Genomic DNA, 22,324 nt, shown 5'->3' with positions numbered 1-22,324 from the left:
TCAGATAGTTGTCAGCTAGTTTCCTTTTACAAAGTCAAAGATACAAATTTTGACCAAGGGGTGCCAATAGTGATGAGAGAACGTGCTCGGATGACGTCTTATCAAACCATACGGGAGTGCTCGTATATTATGTTCGAGTCCTTGCGGCTGCATGGTTTGTGGCTGTTAGATAGCCTGAACCAGGGCTGTGGAGTCGGAGCCCATTTTGGTGGCGTTAAAGTCATCGAAACTGAGGAGTCGGAGGTTTGGCTTACTGACTTCACAGCCCTGGTATGAGAGAGAGTCTGTGTCATGGAAATTGAGGAGTCGGAGGTTTGGCTTACCGACTTCACAGCCCTGGTATGCGAGAGAGTCTGTGTCATGGAAATTGAGGAGTCGGAGGTTTGGCTTACCGACTTCACAGCCCTGGTATGAGAGAGAGTCTGTGTCATGGAAATTGAGGAGTCGGAGGTTTGGCTTACCGACTCCATAGCCCTGGTATGAGAGAGAGAGTCGGAGTCGTGGAGTCGGTATCATGGAAATTGAGGAGTCGGAGTCAGAGGTTTGGCTTACAGACTCCACAGCCCTGGCCTGAACACATGCGGGGATTGCCTGTTTGTTAGGGCTGTCTAACAGCCGCAAGTCATGCAGCCGCAGGTACTTGAACATAATAAACGAGCCAACTACGCTACACGCAGCCCACACACCGTCTCCATCATCTATGGTTGACCTCCAGACAATACAAAATCTGCATGTTCCTTAATCAGATGTGTCAGCATATCTAAAATAAAAGGTATGAGGAAGAGGATATTACTATCGAGGGTGCACATATTTGTTATTCTCAGGTTCTTTGAGGGCTGGAGGGGCACATGTTATATTTTAACCCTGTTCTTTTGCTTGAGGGGCAATCAAAACAGAATCTACTAATGAGAAAGGCAATGGACAAACCAAGGTCAGGACATTCATATGTTAGCTTTGGAATCATGTCAAATAATATCTGGTAGACTTCAAGAGGTCACTCAGATCCACCAGAGGTCTGATCATCCACCCAATTCGAAGAGTCCTCAGATGTCTCCTTTGACCTTTCTGATTGAGACTAGGCTCATAAACAAGCAGAATGCAAAATGAATACTTAATTTTGTAAAAGTAAATGTGCAACTAATAGTACACAACAATTATTACAGAGAAAGACAACATACGGGATTTCATGTTTTTCTTTCTCTGTATAGCAAGCAGACAGTATTAGCATCATGGAGAACAATCTATAGCATTACTGAGCAGAGTAGCTGTGAATCCTGCCCTGAACATAGATACATTCATTGCTGCACAATCGGTGTCTCTCCATAGACTACAATAAACAGATGTAGTCTGACACCTTAGTGATCTGGCAGTCCATCTTGCTTTGATCCAGCTGTTTTTCAGAGTGAATGATGACTCCAGGAAGCTCAGAGAAGAGAAAAAGTTACCGACATGTTGAGAAAGAAACATTCATCGGATATCAACACAAGCCTACTGCTGTCAATACTTTTATCCTAATGTGCAGATGTAGCAAAGTTTAAAGGTGTTATTAGGGATGTTTCCTTTTGTATGGGTCCAAGAACTTATAGGAAGGCAGTTGCCAACTACCTGCCTGTTCTGCCCGGTGGCAATGTCTGAAGGCTCAGAGCAGTCACGGACCGCTCCTGCTGGCCATTCCCTATTTCCTGTGATGACACATCAACAGAGCAGCCGCTAAATACAGGGTGTCACTGCCGATGCCCTGCTGATTAACAGCTGGCTCCCCGCTGCCTTACTGCAGAGCGATGGTTGTCAATCAGCCTGACGTCGGCAGTGATGACCCATCGATAGAGCAGCCCGCATAAGGAAGAGTGGCTCTGTTAAACAGAGGTGAAGGTGAAGCATGGAAATCCCCAGGTGAGACAAAGAGATCGGCATTGGGCCGAACCGGCAGGTATTTAGCAACTGCCTGCCTGTAAATTCTTAGCCCCATAGGGAAAATTTAATCAAAGGGGTTTTTTTTTTTTAGGAATTTATGGATAACATTAAAGAAAAGTTTGACATGCACATTATATATGCGATCATGCTGCAATGCTGGTGCCACCGCCTGCCTGCTGAAGGGGATTTTTTTTTTTTCCGAAATATATACCGTATATATTTTCATTATGTAAAATAGGGGCCAGGTCAGTGAGGGATCAGTGACCTGTCAGAAGCCATTAGTATGAATACATAATCAGAACACCACCTGAAGACCCCCCACAGGCCGCCCCAGAGCACGAGCATATCATTAACTCAAAACTGAAAATAAAGATTAAACAACCACCACAAGACGGATTTCATCACCCCAGGTATCATTGTAATCAGTATAATGGCGCCGACCTGACACTGCCTGTAGGTTACTGTGCACAATCCTGCTGACAGGTTCCCTTAAAAAAAATTTTTTAGTGTGTCCTCGCATCCTGCAACGGTGTTATTCCGGTGATGTCAACGCTGCTGTTCTCGGGAAGGGATTTGACTTGAGACATATGCAAGCTCAGCCAATTTCCCCACTCGGACCCAAAATACACATGTCTGCACCTACCCTTACGTTGACTACCAGTCCGTTAGAAGTTACAGTCAAAAGATGGCAGCGCGGGACAGGAGCGGCACTGGGAGCAGCTGAAGATGGCGGCGGGTGAGTATAATACTCTGCTCAGGGAACTTACATTCTAAGATTTAACAGCAACTGCAAACCCGATGTCTCGGTTGCTTTCTCTCATCTGGATTTTCAGCTGATCTCTCACGGTGCAATCAATGAATGGCGCGGTATGTATTGGTGACCTTTTTTAGTCTCATAAAGTAAGCTAAACACGACAGCTTTGACAGAAGAAATTTGTTTCCCACCAGGGGCCTGAAAATGTATTTTTATAGGCGTGCAAGAAACGAGGCCACGTTAATGTTCAGTGGAAAAAAAAAAAAAAGGAAAAGCAGCTCAGCCGCAAAAACGGAATAAAAAAAAGTAAGTTCTGCCAGAATCACATTACATGGTATGTTCCGGAACACAGAGCCTACCTGTACGTGAGCAGGCACTACAAAGCAGAAGGGCACGAGACACTCCCAAAAGAAAGATTTATGAAAATTTCCATGACGATGGTCACTAAATATTACAAGGACATATTACAAGAATTTTCAGCTTCCTCCTATAAAATAAGCTGTTTATATCCGAATACTGTCCGTTTATTACTGTTTAAAGAAGTCATACCCCGCGCTTGGCCCCTATAAAATAATAAAGCTGATACTCCCCCCTCCTTTTTGCACCATTCCTGAGGTGTCGGCACTCGCTCTCCCGGAGCTCCCCTGCGGGTGTTGTGAGGCCGGCACCCAATCAGGGCTGGCGTCAGTGTCCCCAGCTCCTGCTGAATAGAGAATGAAGAGGAAGTCCAAGGTCAGTGGCGCCGAGACTTCCTTTCCATGTTCGGCTTGTCCGTAGGCAGGGACAGTGACTCCAGCCTTGAATAGGCTCCGGCGTTACAACGGCAGGGAAGCTCCGGGAGAGCGAGTGGTGACACAGCGGGAACGGCGCCGGCACGGGAGGGGAGTATCAGCTTTATTATTTTATGAAGGCCAAGCGCGGGCCGGGGTATGACGAGGAGTTGTCCAAGTAGTGGACAATTCCTTTAAGGGTATGTGCAAATACTGATGTGTTGGCAGAAAAAAAAGCTGTGGAACATCCTCGCGTTTTGGAGCACATTAAAATGAATGAAAAGCGCTGAAAGAATTGACATGGTGCACATGTGAAACGGTTTCAAATCTGCAAGGAAAAAATAAGCCACATGTGCATGAGACTTCAGAAACCTCATTCACATTGCTGAGACAGTAAAGTGCCTCATTATAGAAACAAAAAAAAGCGATGTGTGAACATAGCCTAATGCCTCATTCAGATTTCTAGTGTTGGGTCAGTGCATTCATTTTTAATATCACAGATTTTCTTGTATGCAAACAAAAAATGAAGTCTAATGGGTAAGGGACACGTGGGAATTTTTTCTTTCCATTTTTCTGGGTATACAAGAAAAACAGATGTTACACTGATAGCAAGACTGGACACAGACCAAAAATAGATAAAAATGGGGCCCGGGCTACTGAAGGAAAACGGTATTGTGTCTCACATACAGAGAAAAGAAGACATCTGAATGAAGCCTTAGGGTGTGTGCACAGGTTGCGGATTCTGCTGCGGATTTTTCCGCGCAGATTTGGCTAAATCCGCCGGTAAAGCTGCAGGTCAAATGACCTGCATTTTACCTGCGGATTTAGTGCGGATTAGCCTGCAGTTTTCCCCTGCGGTTTTCCCCCTGATCATGGAGCAGGTGTCAAACCGCTGCGGATTCCGCACAAAGAAATGACATGCTGCGGATTTAAAACCGCAGCTAATCCGCGCAGAAAAATCCGCAGTATATGCACAGCGATTTTTATTTTGCATTGAATATAATGGTACTGTACACCGCAGCAGAAACTGCTGCGGATCCACAGGGACATATCCACTGCAGATCCGCAGCAGAATCCGCAAACCCTTATTCTGTGAGAGTACCTGGCAGCAGGGGTTTAATGTTGCTGCAGCGTCGCCATATTAGAAAAAGAGCTTTAAAGGGGTTGTCTTATCTGGGATACTTATTGCATACCCATGTAACCGGATTTCACAAAACACGCCAAAAAGGTGTTAAAGCCATGCACGGATCATTGGCACAATGCTGCATACATGACAAGTACACAGACTAGCTCAGGCCATGCTGATACATGTAGTCCATGCTGCAATAAGCTCCAGACAATGGTTGTGGCAATAGGAATCCCATAAAACCTAATGAAGTACAAGAAGATAGGAAAAATCTACCGGAGAAGAAGGAGCAAACGATGAAAAACCAAAAATATAAATAGATTTTATTCAATATCATATAAAGTGCAAAGAGCCATGATAATAAAGTGCCAATCAAAATGCAGATGAAACACACCCACAGCCACCCACCCCTCCCACAGAGATGGTAAAGCCCCAAAAGGCAAGCCCCATATATAACCACATATCCGGAGTACTGATTCCCTAATAAAAGTATCATGCCCAGTGGCCACATAGGAAAAAATATACAGGACTGCGGAATAAAGCATAAGGAACACACTCAATGTATCACAGTACCTGCTCAGCTTACAGTTTAAAGTAGAAGAGTATGCCCCATAGCGATGTCCAAAGGGTAGGAGCTTACCAGGAGGGTGCAGAAGGAAGGAGGGGGGGCCTGGCAGAGAACCTCTTGATAAATCGTCTGTGTCCCGCGAAACGCGCGTCGGGGGTTCACTGCCGGGCCCCCCTCCTCCCTCTGCACCCTCCTACCTTTTATATGGGGCTTGCCTTTTGGAGCTTTACCATCTCTGTGGGAGGGGTGGGTGGCTGTGGGTGTGTTTCACCTGCATTTTGATTGGCACTTAATTATCATGTCTCTTTGCACTTTATATGATATTGAATAAAATCTATTTATATTTCCAGCTTATGGTTGTGGCCAAAAAGTTCAAATTTTGGTCTCATCACTCCAAATTACCTTGTTCCAGAAGTTTTGAGGCTTGTTCCTGTGCTGTTTTGCGTATTGTAGGCGAGATACCTTGTGGCATTAGCGCCGTAATGGCTTTCTTCTGGCGACTCGGCCATGTAACTTTTGAGCACAACGGTAATATTATATATGTATATTCACACACACACTTATAAACAAATGTATACATACATATAATATATATGTTTTCATAGATGACGCTTATAGCGCACACTGGGAACACATTTTCCCTTTCCCCAGTTTTACTCCTTTCATATATAGCTATAGTATCGGGATCATCAGCGTTTCCGCTCTCAGGTGCGGCAGAGCAGAACGATTTTCTAGGAACTCTGAGAACATAACATCCAAATGGAAACCGTGCACTTTGTCACCACTAATCTAGGAGGACGTCTCAGTTTTCCAAGAAGTGTACTGAACCGTACTGTATGTACACATGTATACCGCTGTACCGGTCATCTTACCGGCATAAAGCCATTTACTCAACGGTAATTCTTAAGTGATTGCACAAAGCCTGTACAGCAACGCGTATGTGCCCATAGTCAGGAGCGGAAGTGACTATAGGGGACCGATCACCAATGTGATCGTCATGTAATCATAAATATAGAGCTTTTTTTAGTTGTTGCTTTACAAAGATACACCAATAACAGCGACATGTACACAACACCAATCCTCAGACGGGTTACACTACCAAAATCATTTGTGCAACTAGTCTGCAAGTCAAGTGGATAGGAGACAAAAGTTCTGGGATGTCATCTGGCCTATCACGAGATGGCTCTGTTCGAACGGGATTTTCCTACTGTAATAAGTGATGGCGGGAAGGGGTGTGACCCAGAAGGGGTGTGGTGATGTAAAACCGTGCCCATTGTTTTTGTTCGGTTTTTTTTTTTGCATGATATTACTAGTCTAGCAACTAGGCCTCACGTGACTTCATGACGATGGCCTAGTCAACAGCATAGGCGCCCCGGATGCCAGGAGCAGAAGTGAAGATCGGACCTCTGACCGCTTATCAAAGAAGTACAAATCGAACGGCTTAAGTCTAGGAAAAAAAAAAAAAAAATTCACCTGACCGATCCCTTCCACATCCATGTAGTCGCTTCCCAGATTCGGTGCCGGTCTCGATCTTAGGGTACGGGTACACGCTGCGGATTGGGGTGCGGATTTGGCCGCGCAGATTTTGTAGAATCCGCAGGTAAATCTGCAGGTCAAAAGACCTACGGTTTTACCTGCGGATTGGCCTGCGGTTTTTCATCTCCACAATGGAGGAGATGGCAAACCGCAGCAGAATCCGCAGAAAGAATTGACATGTCAATTCTTTCTGCGGTTTCAAAACCGCAGGAAAACCGCGCGGAAAAATCTGCACCGTCTGCACTGCGGTTTTTTATTCCCATAGGGAATAATGGTACTGTACACCGCAGCAAAAACTGCTGCGGACCCGCAGCGGCCAAATCCGCAGCGTGTGCACACACCCTTAGACACGTTACGAGGGTTCTTACTGGTGCAACACAATTTCTTTTTAACAATTGGGTTGCTATTGTACAATTTTGCATTGTTCAAATTGTTCCTCCATATCTTGAATCTTTGCATTATTGACCATTTGCACTTGAATGCATATTTTTAATAGTTTTGGTGGACTAGAATTAGGCTATGTTCACGCAGGGCTTTTTCACTGTAGCCAAAACCTGCTTTCTTTGGAGTAAAAATGCTGTCTTTAAAACGCATTTCTTGCTGCATCTTCATGGCTTCTTGTGGCTTTCAGCTTTTCTGCTGCAGAATACACGTGTGATTGGCCTACAGTACATGTATAAAGGTAGTTTTTTTCACAAACGCGTGGGATTTTATATAAATTTCCTCCCAGTGTGACTCTAAGACACTAAAATTTCTATGGAAAGCTTGGGAAAAAGCGCAGAATCAAAGATTTTCTGTACTATAAAAACCAGCTTCAAACCTGCAGTGAACAAGCATCAAATAGGAAAATGCACAAACAAAGAGCAGTAAAAATGCAATAACCAAAGATTGTTATTGTGCAGTTTGGTGAAGACACCTGCAGAAACCATGCAGACAAAAATCAGCATTTAAACTACGTGTGAATGCGGTCTTGGTAGCCGTCTGATTTCTCAGTCCCTTCCTTCAGTAGTGAGCTACAAAAACAACTTGGCAGCCCGACAAGCTCGGTGTGTTACACTCTGTCTACATTGCAGCATTATTGTACTTCTCTGTTCTCAGCCTGCAGCGTTGCATCATTTTACATCTTGTTCTCCATTATGGAACTGAGAAATCAACATCTATCTGCTATTAGAGGTAATGAGCTTTTTTTTTTCCCCACCAACAGCGCCATGTTTGAGCTGAGGTTGTGTCTGGTATTGCAGCGCAGTTCATAAACCTGGGGATTAGAGTAGAGCACTTGACAAAGCCTCCAAAGTTTCTGGAATGAAAATGATACTATATCTGCAGCGTAGGGGAAATCTTGCTGATTACTGGGGGTCTGACCTCTGGTACCCCCAACGATACATAGAACAGGGCACTGAAACCCTGAGAATGGGGTCTCTATAGAGCTTCATCTTGAATAGAGTGGAGGTGCCTCTGCTTCATTCATTGTCTATGGGACGGTTAGAGAAATCAGAGTACAGCGCTCATTCCTATTGACAATAAATTGAGTAGAAGCAGAGCTATTCAAGATGGAGATAGATCGACAGTGCCTTATTCTTGAGATTTCTGGGGGACCAACCGCAGTGATCATTATATAGATTGCTGGGGGTCTTGGTGGTAGGACACTTAAGTTATACCCAAACTTATGAATATTTTTTGAAAATTCTTTAATTTAGGATGATACTTAAAGGGAAATTAACTAATAGGGTCAAAACAGAAGGTATTCTAGGCGAAGACATTAATACGGGTTGTCCAGACTTAGGATATTGATGATCCTTTGTTAGGTTTTAGAAAGAGAAGATTAAAATATTTCTTGCATGCCATGCTAATGAAGCATCTCTGACGGCACCCTGCATGCCCTGAATAGTCTGTAAAATAACACATACACCTTAAAGACTAATTGGACTTGGAAGCTGAAGAATAAGAATTGACTGATGTCCTACCAAACCATATCACACCAGTGGAGGAAGCCGACATATGGACAGTTGTTAGCGAGGGGATTGTATTTTTTGGACGTTGTCGTTGCCAGTGACCTGGAGTCACACTGTAGCCGCCATTTTTTTTTTTTTTAATCATGGCTACTTGTCCTCATTGAAATGTCTAAAAAAAAATCCCTTTCCCCCCATCAAATCACCACAGTGCGTCCCCACTAAACAGCTCTGCCCCAGGTCAGAATCATATCAGGACCGAGCACATCCCCGGCTCAGCTGGGTGTCGGAGATAAGATTCTTAGAAATAAGGAGGCTAAACAACTCTTTAATGGCACATCAACATTTAAAAGCTGCTGTCAATCAGAAATGGAAAAAAAACAAATTTGGACTAACTTCAATGCGAATGTGAGTCTAGCCTTACCTAGGCATGGCTGTGGCCCCCGATGGGCAGCTCTAGGGGAGAATACTAAAGATGGCGCCAATCAATCTGCAGAACCTGGTCCATTGTCCAGGTCATTATCTTGTAGGTGGTGAAAAGGAATGGTGAGAATCACCTCCCGACCTCCATGGCATTTACTTAGATTAGCCGGCCTGGCGCGACGTTATCGTTGCCGCGTGATACACGTGATGTTGCCTCAGGCCAGCTAACCAAATGAAAAGCCGCAGACACTAGGAGGTCACTCTGAAGGCTCCCATCTAGTGGTCAGAGACTATGGACTGGGTCCTGCGACTCGATTAACACCATCTCTAGAGACTACAACTGTAATATGCCATGTGTTGTCACTAGAGAAGACTGGATCATTTTGCGCAATCCATGCCTACAGTCTCTGGACGCGGACAACAGCAGCGCCAAGCTTCCAGATTTCCAGGCTCGAAGTTGGATTAGCCGGCTTGGCATGACAGCGTAGATGACGTCTCGCCAGCTCAACTTGGGATCCCGGAGGGTAAGGAAATTCGTACAGCTCCTGTCCACGAGCAGAGATTACTGACCTGGACTGTGGAGCAAAACTGCGCGAAGCGATCAGCTCATCTCCAATTGTCACATAACTTCGCCCTCTGAGGACTGGCAGACCATCTAATGTATATGGCAATGTCACAATTTATCCAAATTGCTAACGAAAGGAGAAAGAAGCCAAGCATGCACTTACAGGCACAAACCCTTAGGTCCAGACAAGGGGAACAACGTTATTCTATTCTAGCTACTTAGTCGGCTATGGAGTGACAACTAATCTGCACACATATCTGGTTTAAATTTGTGGTTGTCAGGTAAAAAAAAAATACTTCAAAGCGCAGTTGATGCAAATGCCGAACACAAACTTTTGCAAGAGAAACATTCAGGAAGAGCTGAGCAATTACTGAAGCCCAAATGTTACACAACCCCGGACAATGCTGTCACATTTCGCCCTGCTCAGAACAAGTTTAGACACGTGACTTCCTCTCTGCACAAACTAAACCGCTTAGTTACCGTTCCCTTGATTCGAGGATCATGTACGTTTTTCTCCTCCTGGCATCTGGCCAGAATACGAGGAGGACATAACATGGAGGCTCTGCAGAGACTGCCAAGAACCAGTTTTTGAAGATGGGTTATAAAAATGTTTACGTGCCTGACATTTCTAGAATTTCTGGAGGAACTCAAACTTCGAGTGGTAGCAGAAAATGTCCGTTTTACAAATTAAATACAGATTATATCGCATACACATTTTCTGCTGACTTCTTCTAAAGAAAAAGCCTGGATTCTTGATTTCGGTCAACAGACAAGTCCATTTATTTCGAAATGTTCAATACAAGAGACTTGTGGATGTATCTTGTGCCACTAATTAGGGGACCGAAAGTCCACATTGCATCAGAAAAGCCAGGATATCTCAAGACTCTGCATCTTAAAGCTGTGAAGATATTTAGAAAAGATTTATTCCATCTTGAGGACTGAATTTCAGAGTACACAATGCAGATTAACCGCACAAACGGTTGGATTTGCTATGGAAAATTTTCGGCAAAAAAAAAATCCAACCCAAGGCTATATGGACACAGCATCTTTTAAACTGAAGCAAATTGGACAAACTTTTTCAAGAAGAAGACCCTTCAGGAGATTTTTATTCCTGAAGCGCCTTGTGTTCCTTTTTTCAGTTGTTTCCTAAGCATCTTTCAGTTTTAGTCACCGGTGGTTTTCACCAGAGAAAGACACTGTGTGAACGTGGCCTAACACACTAGGATTTTATTGGAGCTTTGTGCCTGACTTCACTTGGAAAATCTCATCTTCCTGCATTCTACTTGTATTCTGCTACAGATTTCCCCTTGCAAATTTACAAAGAAAATCAGCAGCATTTCCATCTTGATTGAGGTCAACTCTGCTGGGAAAAAAGTAGACCATCCCTTTAAAATATGGGATATTGAGATTTTTTGCATTATATTAAGAACTAGCTGAAGAGCCTGGCGTTGCCTGGGCATAGTAACCAACTGTGGTTAGTTATATAACAAATTATAATTATATTGCACATAAAAACATTTCACATCATATATTCAACACTACAGATTTGCAACACAAATTAACTAAATGATTGCCCAAGTATTGATAGTATTTTATTTTCAACTCATTCAAGAGCCTTTTGATAAACAACATGTTTGGTTTTTCCTTTTGGTGCAAAGATGAACAGATTTTTGGCAGTTCCAACTCTTGAACAGATCACGTAAAGTTGACCATAAGAAAAGCATGGAGATTGCAAATCGATCCCTACTACTTTCAAGGACTGTCCCTGAGCATTGTTAATGGACATTGCAAATAGCAGTTGAACTAGAAACTGGAGGCATTTAAAATCAAAAAAACAAATCAGATGGAATGAGTGGAATTCTTTGAATGAAAATGTCCTCTCCTTTGGCACATCCTATTTCTGAGCTGTGTATCTAACCCTATCCTGTGTGACTGATAATGTCTGCTGAGCTGTGTACCTAATCCTATCATGTGTTACTGACTGCTGAGCCGTGTATCTAATCCTATCCTATGTGATACTGACTGCTGAGCAGTGTATCTAATCCTATCCTGTGTGATACTGACTGCTGAGCCGTGTACCTAATCCTATCATGTGTGTTACTGACTACATAGCCATATATCTAATCCTATCCTGTGTGATACTGTCTGCTGAGCCGTGTATCTAATCCTATCCTGTGTGATACTGTCTGCGGAGTCGTGTATCTAATCCTCTCCTGTGTGATACTGTCTGCGGAGTCGTGTATCTATTCCTATCCTGTGTGATACTGACTCCTGAGCCGTGTATCTAATCCTATCCTGTGTGATACTGACTGCTGAGCTGTGTATCTAATCCTCTCCTGTGTGATACTGACTGCTGAGCCGTGTATCTAATCCTCTCCTGTGTGATACTGACTGCTGAGCCGTGTATCTATTCCTATCCTGTGTGATACTGTCTGCTGAGCCGTGTATCTAATCCTATCCTGTGTGATACTGACTGCTGAGCCGTGTATCTAATCCTATCCTGTGTGATACTGTCTGCTGAGCCGTGTATCTATTCCTATCCTGTGTGATACTGACTGCTGAGCCGTGTATCTAATCCTCTCCTGTGTGATACTGACTGCTGAGCCGTGTATCTATTCCTATCCTGTGTGATACTGTCTGCTGAGCCGTGTATCTAATCCTATCCTGTGTGATACTGACTGCTGAGCCGTGTATCTAATCCTATCCTGTGTGATACTGACTGCTGAGCCGTGTATCTAATCCTATCCTGTGATACTGACTGCTGAGCCGTGTATCTAATCCTATCCTGTGTGATACTGACTGCTGAGCCGTGTATCTAATCCTATGCTGTGTGATACTGGGCTCCCCCTACAGTCTGTGTCAGAGGGTGGTCTGTGTTGGCACGGTAATAAATTGTGTTATTTCCAGCTTTACAGAAGGACGATAACACCATAGAAATGATAAGAATAATAGGCCTCAGTTACCACATCTGTCTACAAAGAAAACTGTTGCTGATAGCGACCAATCACAGCTCATTTTTCATCTTTCAAACAGCTCTGGGACAGCGTGGCGAGTTTTGAGTGGCGACTTTTATGTGGCGAGGTTGGTGTATGTGTGGTGAAATGTGTGCTGAGGGTGGTATATGTGTTGAAGGACGTGTTAGTGTGTGGCGCATTTTGTGTGTGTGTTCAAATCCCCGTGTGTGGTGAGTATCTCATGTCAGGGCCCCACCTTAGCAACTGTACGGTATATACTCTTTGGCGTCATCACTCTCATTCTTTCAGTCCCCCTTGTTCACATCTGGCAGCTGTTACTTTGCCTCCAACACTTTTCCTTTCACTTTTTCCCCATTATGTAGATAGGGGCAAAATTGTTTAGTGAATTGGAACACGCGGGGTTAAAATTTCGCCTCACAACATAGCCTATGACGCTCTCATGGTCCAGACGTGTGACTGTGCCAGATTTTATGGCTGTAGCTACGACGGTGCAGATGCCAATCCCAGACATACACACATACGTACATACACTTTTTCCCCATTATGTACCTAGGGGCAAAATTGTTTGGTGAATTGAAACGCGTGGGGTTAAAATTTCGCCTCACAACATAGCCTATGACGCTCTCGGGGTCCAGACGTGTGACTGTGCAAATTTTTGTGGCTGTAGCTGCGACGGTGCAGATGCCAATCCCGGACATACACACATACATTGAGCTTTATATATTAGATTTGTAACGGTGCTATTCCTAATGTGTGTACTGAACCATGCTGAATACTCGCATTGTGGAAAAAAGGTAATCATGGGTCTGCAAGGGTAAAAGGGTGAAAAGTAAGAGGTGATTTTTATATCGAAAAAATTACATTAACTTGATAGGTTTTTTCTTGCACCATGCTTTGACCCCTTTCAGTGACCTTTGGTGGATGATTTTGGTCTCATTAGATTGTTTAGAAATTAGTGGATGCTGTGCTATGATTGGCTACCGAGATCTCAATATGCCCCTCCAGCGCCCATTTTCCTGAAGCTCACAGCCACGATATCAATGGGCAGAGCAGAGACTCTGCCCCCTGCTGACATTTTCTGCAGCCTCGCACCGCTGACATACCCCCCTGCTCCACCGTCGCCCCTCCCCCCGGTAAGCTACCGTAAATATGGACTATAAGACGGATCAACATTTTATTCAAAAATTAAATCCTATTTTCCTCCTCAAAATTTGGGGTGCGTCTTATTGTCCAGTGCGTCTTATGGTCCGCAAAATACCATAAGTCCATCGTGGAGAACATGCTGAAACATTGTAAAACTTTGGGTTGTCTGAGGAATTTGAAGCTACATTTTTTACATTCCCATTTGGACTCCTTTTCGGAAAACCTTGGTGCTGTTAGAAAAGAGCAAAGAGAAAGAATTCCTCAGGACATCAAGGAGATGGAACGACGACACCAAGGTAGATGGAACGTGAACATGATGGGGGACTACTGCTGGATGCGTCACTGAGAAGATCTACAGATCCTCTAAGAGAAAAAGTATCAAGAGAAGCGTTGAAGAGAAAAGGAAAAGGCACAAGAATTAATTTCCAGTAAAGTTGAATGAATGTTCAATACATATAATATTCTGTACATTTTTGGCTACAATAAAGAATTTTCTTGTTCATCTCCTCGCTTGTACGTAATTTCTCGTGCATTTTGTGCCAAATCCATGCATGATGGTTAAAAATATAAGTGGTTTTTGAAATCAGGACATAAGAAAACATAAGAATCAGTCATTGGAATGGAAAAAAAAAAAAATAATAAAATGATTGTGACTTTCTGTGAAAAGGACTAATGTGACTCCTCGCATTTCCCAACTGCACGGATCAAATCTCGGAGAAGGTGGTGGTTCTTTGTTAAGTCTACAAGCTTTTTTTTTTTTTTTTGCGGAGAGATTTTTTTTTTTATCCCTTTCCCCTGGGTATTAAAAATCTCACAGGTCTGTGATCTCAGCAGCCGAAGCAATGACTTCAATGGCGAAAAACTTATTCAGCTGCTGATACGGTTTACACAAGGTGAACAGTTACAGGGGTGGTCGGGGACTTTGGCCTATACTTAGGTTAGGTCATCAATGTCATGGGAGGAGTGTGACACCCAGTATCCCTCACCGATCAGCTATTCACGGTGTTGGCGGCGGCCTAAACTGCTTAGTTACGGAGCTGCGCTGCACAGCACAGGTCGGTTGACTGAATAGTGTCCGCGGCCCGGTACTGCACATCTGCCCCACATTGATTTGAATTGGTGGTGGATGTGCAGTACCGGGCCGTGGCTACTCTACAGTTGTTGGGGCTGTGCAACTCTGGCCGACGCCAACATCAGGAACAGCTGATCGACGTGGAGGGTGGTGCCAGGTGTCACACCATGAATCAGATCCTGGCTGGATGATGGCCACGTATTTTTCTCTGAATCGCCACGCCGTTGCAGAGAAAATATAATTAGAAGATCCAGACATAGACCATAGCCGGAGATGAGACTAATCCAATGCCGCTCTTGGCCGGCTATTCCCGCCGCCGCAGGTGATTCACAGGTCTTAAGTACACACAAGGGAGACAGCTGTCAATGACCTGGAGCAGTGCTGGGAGAAGTCAACCGGGAGCAGCGCTGAACTAGTCTCATCTCCGGCTATGGTCTGTGCCCTGATCTCCTAGGTATATTTTCTCTGAAACGCCGGAATGTTTCAAAGAAGACACTGCAATCGTGCAGCCGGGCTCAGAATCATGCTGCCTGTGGTTTGCATAGCATGAATCAGATGACAGGCTCCCTTTAAAGCTGAATATTGTTAATCACAAGGTCTTCGCACCTTACACAACATAAGCAGAAACTTCCTAATGACTAATTTTACCCTTCATATATTTGTCTGTTTCGAAATCTATGACCCATTTTATGGGTTACTTAAAGAACACAAAGTTAAAGCCGCCTATGTAAACGCTTCACACATTTTTCATTGTTCATTACTTTCCTGAATACAAAGTTAAGTAACTTTCTATATAGTCTTCATTAAAAATGTTCTACCATTTTGTTTACGGAGAAGGACTGTAAGACCTTTATGTAATCGAGCGTTTTGAAGAAATGTTACAAATCCATCGGTGGTCCTGGACCTGGCTCTGACAATACAGTCTGCTCCTCTACCTCCTCTTCTCTCAGTTTTAGAGATAGCAGCAGGGACACAGCAGCAGTGTGGGGAGAGGGGGAAAGTATCCACAGTCTAAGGGATGGCAGACAAAATAAGCTATAGAACAGGAGGAAGGCATATGCAGAGGAAACTACTGTAATATTAAAGCTGTGCATATATATGAGCTAATCCGGCAGCACCCTGGATACAACAGACCTCACATCCAACCTATATTACTGGGAGAGACACTCCCACAAGAGAAAAATCTGAAACTTGAATCAGGCTGCAAACCACATATCCAGGGGAAGGAATGAAGATTATAGACTGAAAGTGCAAATGATATTAATATTGATTTATAAACTAATAAAATAATTTAAAAAAATAATACCCCCTCTCAGAAGTCTCCAGGACTACCACTACGCCTGCAGCAGACAGAGCAAAACTCCTCGGGGAATTAAAATACAAATTATTGGCAAACATTTGTGTAAGGCCGTAATAAATGACAAATTTAAAAGCATTTCTTTTCTTCACGTTACAAGTGATTCAGTAGTCCGCTCTCAGTTTCCTGATCCGCTTCTAATGGGGAGGAACGCAGCGCTCTGGCACCAGCCGTCTAGACTAAGTCAGCAGATACCGGAGTGACCTTGCACCGAGGAATCTGTCAATAAATGGTGTCCTGGATGTTAGAATGAAGGGAAAGCAACAGGGAATTGTGTGGAGCATTATTATTTTATTTTTGTTGTATAATGCGCTGTGAATTTATGACCATGAGAAAATCCATTATAGAGCCCTGCAAGCGCGAGATCCATATGAATATTGCAAGAATGTGCAGGTTTTATTATTTTTAAAGAAACCGATTTAGAAAATGGTATCCTATGGAGAAAACATCTGATATGGGTGTATTAGACTTTAAAAGTAACCCTTCTCTAAAATTCCTCTAGTCTTCTGAATAAAAACAGAATATGAAGCAACTTTGCAAATATTCCTATTAATATATAAATGAGATGTTAAGATCTATGGGCCGAACATAGATCTCCCTGAGAATCTGCCTCCAGAGCTTATTATAAATGACGGGGAAAGTTACCAGTGTGAGACATGTAATGACTGACAGTCTGCTCTCCTGCTCTACATGTCTCACACCGGTAACTTTTCCTTTCATTTATAATAAGCTCTGGAGGCCGATTCTCAGGGTCATTTACATGGGAGGGTGGATCCTACTGACAGATTCTCTTGTAACACTTTCTAATGCATTGAATAAAGAGAAATCCAAGGAATTGCAATAGATGTAACTGTAATATATCTAGGCAATTCGGCTTTCGGATTCGTTCACACATGGAGGAAGGCTGCAGGTTTTCCATCTGGATTTGCAGGAGGAACCAGGGCTGTGGAGTCGGTAAGTCAAACCTGCGACTCCGACTCCTCAATTTCCCTTACACCGACTCCGACTCCAACTCCGACTCCACGACTCCGACACATATTGCTTATATTTAAGTGAAAAATTTATTGTAGTACAATGTGAACCTCAGACATTTAATCATTTTTATGATCCAATAATCAAGATATTTAGATAGAACAGAATATATATTGGTGTACTACCCGGTTTTCATTCTTTTTGGTACAGATATGATATGGATAGACAGATATGGATAAATGGATAGATAGAGCAGATTTCTAATCTGCTTTTGCTATTGAAAACATTATCTATGAGCTCAAAAACCTTTCAGGTGATGCAGTTTTTTAAAAAGATGATCAGCTTTTGCAGCTGAAAAACGTATCCTCAAAAAACACAGGAAAAACGCTGTGTGTGAATGTAGCCTTAGATCAGGAATATAACAGCCATTTATAGGACATTTCATAACTTTCCAAAACTCCTATGAAAAAATATTCAGCATATTCTGCATTGAATTACTGTACCCAATTTATTATATATTTTAGGAGTCGGAGTCGGTCCATTTTATACCGACTCCAACTCCGACTCCACCAAAATGAGCACCGACTCCGACTCCACGACTCCGACTCCACAGCCCTGGGAGGAACATCTGTAGTGTATTACAACAGCAGATTAAACTGACATACTGTAGCTAAGAAAACCATCTTGGTTGAACACACAGTTTGACAAGACTATTTGACAACGAGTTTGATGGAAACTGTGCGCCAAATGCAATGAGAAACCGCATCCAGCGACATAAATAAATGAACACTAATGATACAGCACCTAGGGCTGATTGCGCAAGCTGCGTTTTGCCACGTGTCCAAATCACTGCCAAGTTTTGAAACCAAATCATACTGCAAGACATAGCGTGTGCAAGAGCCCTGACATTTTCTTTTGCAGAGCTCGACGATGCTAGGATTGAAAGAATTTGTCATCAGGACAGTCTCTAATAAATTCAAAATACCGTACTATCCTAGAGATATGGGCCTTATTATTTCGTTCTAATTTTGATAGTCTTTACCAAGTGGCGTGGCTCGCAGGATCCTCTGGGGCGTGGCTCGCAGGATCCTCTGGGGCATGGCTCGCAGGATCCTCTGGGGCGTGGCTCGCAGGATCCTCTGGGGCGTGTCTTTAGGCTTTTTTGCATTACCCCCCTTAATCAACAAGCCTGATCCTTTATCCCCGACACAGGAGATAGCAAAACAAGACGATTTCATGTTGAGGGTCAACTAACTGTACTCTAGTGTGTCTGGGGGCCCGTAGAGTACGGGTACAGTTAGGGCTTGGACCCAGCTCAGTTTTACTGTAATACAAATGCCTGATCTATATCAGTACATACATTTTGTCCTCCGGTAGGATAAAACAGCTTTCTTACGTATCAAAAAGTCATTCTAGTGGCAGATGGGTTAAAAGTACGACCCCACCAATATCAGCTGAAGTTATACAAACTGACAAAGGCTCTAGTTTGGGGGATTCCATCGCTCTTATTGACTTCAATGTCGGGCATGCAACAGTTTGAAAACCGGTTGTTTGGACCAACTCCCAGTGCATTACTAATGTGTCTGTCAAGCCTGAAAATACTGTAATCCCAGATTATGTCCCCAAGCAGACTAACATGTCAAGACAATACTCTGAAGCATCCGCAGTCACGTTCAGGTTATCTTATAGGATGGGTACAGTTTTCGCTACATTTTTTCCATAATAGAAAACTAAATCTTTCCTTCTCCCACATTGAAGTTGCTGCACACTTCTGTTTAGTTATTCCGTTTTGAGGAACCGACAAATGGAACAATGTCAAAAGAGAATCCGATGCATAAATGACGCAAACAGAAACTTTGGGACCCCACCAATTATTATGGGGTCCGCATGGGTTCTGCTATTTGTCCATTTTTAAAACGGAAGAAATACAGCATTGCGCGGCAAATGTTCTTTTGTTCTAAAGAACGTACTCATAACGAAACCCACAAGACCCTGCTATAATGAATGGCGCTGCTCTGCTTGCGCTTGCAGCGGATCTCTTTTTGACATTATTCAGTTTGCCTGTTCCTCTACCCCAGGCTAAGGGTCAGCATCAGCGTTGGGCAATGAAGCTTGCCGGGTCGGGCCAAGGTGTCCGCCATGTTGATTTTAAAAAACACAGCAATTTATTGCTAAAGAATCTGCAACAAATATCCTCCTCTATAAGAAAGCCCAAATGGCACATTCCACCAGAAAAGCCCCTTCTAAGGAAGATTTAGACCCCAATCTGCCACCAACCAATACCACATTCCAGAAGGATAACTATGGCGCTGATATGTAATATTTGCCAAAAGCAAAAATAGAAGTACAGGGCACAATATATGAAAATCATCTGGAAACAGTCACCTGGGCATTGCGATTAGTCTCAGGAGTCAGCGCTCTCTCCTTGGCCTCTGAGCTGCATCACTCCGAGATCCATCGAACTTCCCTATGACGCGTACTGTAGTCCTCCACCGCTTCACATGCACGGCGCGTAGGTGACGCCATAGATCGGACACCTCTCTTCAGTGCGCTCGCCAAAGAAGATGAAAAGAACGGCTCAGGATCTCAGAGGTCAAGGAGCGACATATCAAGAACTCAACGCAGATCAAGCAAAACAAGTGTTGACTCTTCTGACCAAGGTGTGTCACCAAGAAAAAAACGAAAGATTTTATGCGCAGTTGTTATCGTAGATGCATCCATGTTCTTTTTCACGCATTGTTTTTTAATTGAGCTTTTATTTCCACTCCCTCTCAACAATGTATCATTGAAAAAACGGATGAAGCTCGGGTGGAACTCTGAAGAGCAAGGTCGGCCTTACATGGTCCATGCATTTTACACGGATCCCCATCGACTTTAATGGACAAATCTGATCAGAATAGGAGCCTCATGGATCTCACACTTGGATCTGTGATTTTAATGGATGTGTGAATACATTCGACTCTGTAGGTCCCAGGGCTGTGGAGTCAGAGTCGTGGAATCGGAGTTGTAGTCATGGAAATTGAGGAGTCGGGAGGTTTGGCTTACCGACTCCACAGCCCTGGTAGGTCCGTGTGCTGTCCGAACCAAAAATGGCACTGCAGTAGGACATGTCTTTGAAGGCAATCTATATGTTAGGCATATTGTTTTCAAACATAGTATATTGATAACTTATTCCCCACCAGAAGCCAAAAAGTTACATGAAGGTGGCAAGTTTGGCCACAATATCCTTATGTAAAATGCACCTGTACATCCAGGCTCGGACTGGCCCACAGGGTAACAGGGGAATCCCCCGGTGGGCCCCGGTGCAGATCTGGGTCCCCAACCCCACTATATGGTTATTACTTGGTATAATTCACTTGATTCACTCTGTACTGAAAAAAAGCAGCATCTCATCATTCATTAACCAAACTACCCAGTGTAGGTAAATTAGTGAATGATGGTTATGTAATATTTGTATGCAGGTGAAAAGTGGGCCCCCAAAGTCATTGTTACTGGTGGGCCCTTGGCGCCCCTGTCCGATACATCTCACACACCGAGGACAAAGCATACCTGAAGCCTTGCAATCTATGACTATTGGGCTGTCAATATAAGCGTATTGTTTATATAACGCCAACTGTAGAGGGTATAGGGGCTTGCTCAAAGGGACCCTTTAATCCGCAAACTATTAAAGGTGCTTTATGATTGGAAGTTACGCCACTGGCGCCAACATATTCCGCAGCGACGTTCACTAAGACTTTACACCCCCCCAATAATCCAGAATGACGGGCCATACATACCTCCTTGGACGTTGACAGGTGTCACTACGACCCCTTTTGCTTCTGTAACGGGGGAGTCCAGCCCGTATCGCCCGGTGTCCAGCACGGATTTGCTGCCAGGCTCTTGCGCCGTTACATTCACGATAGCATTGTAAAATTCCACATTGGTGGTCTCGGACGCGCCGCGGACCACCGAACACGGCAAGAGGACTAGTAAAGGCAAACAGTTCAGATACCGCATCGATCGCCTCATTTTCTTTCCTTTTTTAGACAAACAATCCTTTGGTTAAAAAAAAAAGTGCAAAAAATGCAAAACTATCAGTGAGGACCCTCGGGGGCTGGCGCGTTACATCATTAGGGTGCAAAACAATTAATAGGTTTTTTTGGAGGAAAAAATCAAAATAAAAAATTCCAAGGGTTACAAAGCTTAATCTTGGCACAGGGCACTAAGGAACAAGCTTAGCGGAAGATGTGGCCAGAGAGGATCTTCCTTGGAGCAGAGAATGCAGTCCTGATCCAATTATCGGGCACAGCACAAAGAGGTGCCCTCTGCCAGAGCCGCTCTCCAAGGTGGCGGCTCCAATCCCCATCCAGGCAACGAAGGGTTACAGCGGTGCTCGGCCACAGGGGGCACAGGACATGGTCTGCAGAGGGGGCGCAGGGGCTGGTGCCTGCAGCGGGCACCCAGCACAAGGTGCCAGTCTCCTGTCTCCCTTCCCCAGGCTGCTGGACTGCAACTGGAACTTTTCCTCCTCTGTTATAACGCCGCTGTCACCGCTCGGATGATGTCAGGTTTGCCGGCAGCGATAACGCAGCACCGGAACCTGCGCGCTGGAGGCGACACAGACGTAACGCAGAGCGGGGCGGCGCGGTGACACAGCACACGGGCACCTCCACCACTGCTGCCGCTGCCGCCGCCGGCGCAAGCAGTCTGAGGGCAGGAGGCGTGGCTAGACACAGAGGAATGCGCCTAGACCCTCCCCGTCACGTGATCGCCTCTCCAGCTTTCCGCGCATGCGTAATAGTGGAAGGGCTAAAAGTTTTGTTATTGTAATTTTTAACTTGTGCACGAGCCCATCAACTCGGGAATCAACCCACCAACCCGTGTATGCACCCACCATCCTGTATATCCACCCACCATCCTCTGTATGCACCCACCATCCTCTGTATGCACCCACCATCCTGTATATCCACCCACCATCCTCTGTATGCACCCACCATCCTCTGTATGCACCCACCATCCTCTGTATGCACCCACCATCCTGTATATCCACCCACCATCCTCTGTATGCACCCACCATCCTCTGTATGCACCCACCATCCTCTGTATGCACCCAACCATCCTCTGTACGTACCCACCATCCTGTATATCCACCCACCATCCTCTGTATGCACCCACCATCCTGTATATCCACCCACCATCCTGTATATCCACCCACCATCCT

The 22,324-nt window shown here is 44.3% G+C and overlaps 1 protein-coding gene across 3 annotated transcripts in view; it reads right to left on the bottom strand.

Annotated features, from left to right (window-relative positions):
* The window catches only part of RNF130 (ring finger protein 130), a 270,925-nt gene extending 249,095 nt beyond the window's left edge, over positions 1-21,830 (bottom strand). Inside the window, exon 1 of one of the 3 annotated variants that reach the window (XM_073568006.1) lies at positions 20,901-21,830. In XM_073568006.1, the coding sequence (XP_073424107.1) occupies positions 20,901-21,132 (232 nt within the window). In that variant the 5' untranslated portion in view covers positions 21,133-21,830. The remainder of the gene's footprint in view (positions 1-20,900) is intronic. The other 2 variants (XM_073568008.1, XM_073568007.1) reach the window with 2 other exon arrangements.
* Between the last annotated feature and the right edge of the window lie 494 nt (positions 21,831-22,324).

Source organism: Dendrobates tinctorius, unplaced genomic scaffold (assembly GCF_039654945.1).
Source record: "Dendrobates tinctorius isolate UK_male_01 unplaced genomic scaffold, ASM3965494v1 ptg000020l, whole genome shotgun sequence".
NCBI classification, from domain to species: Eukaryota; Metazoa; Chordata; class Amphibia; order Anura; family Dendrobatidae; genus Dendrobates; species Dendrobates tinctorius.
The sequence above is the reverse complement of the archived record's forward strand: the minus strand, read 5'-3'. Positions and strand labels throughout refer to the sequence as shown.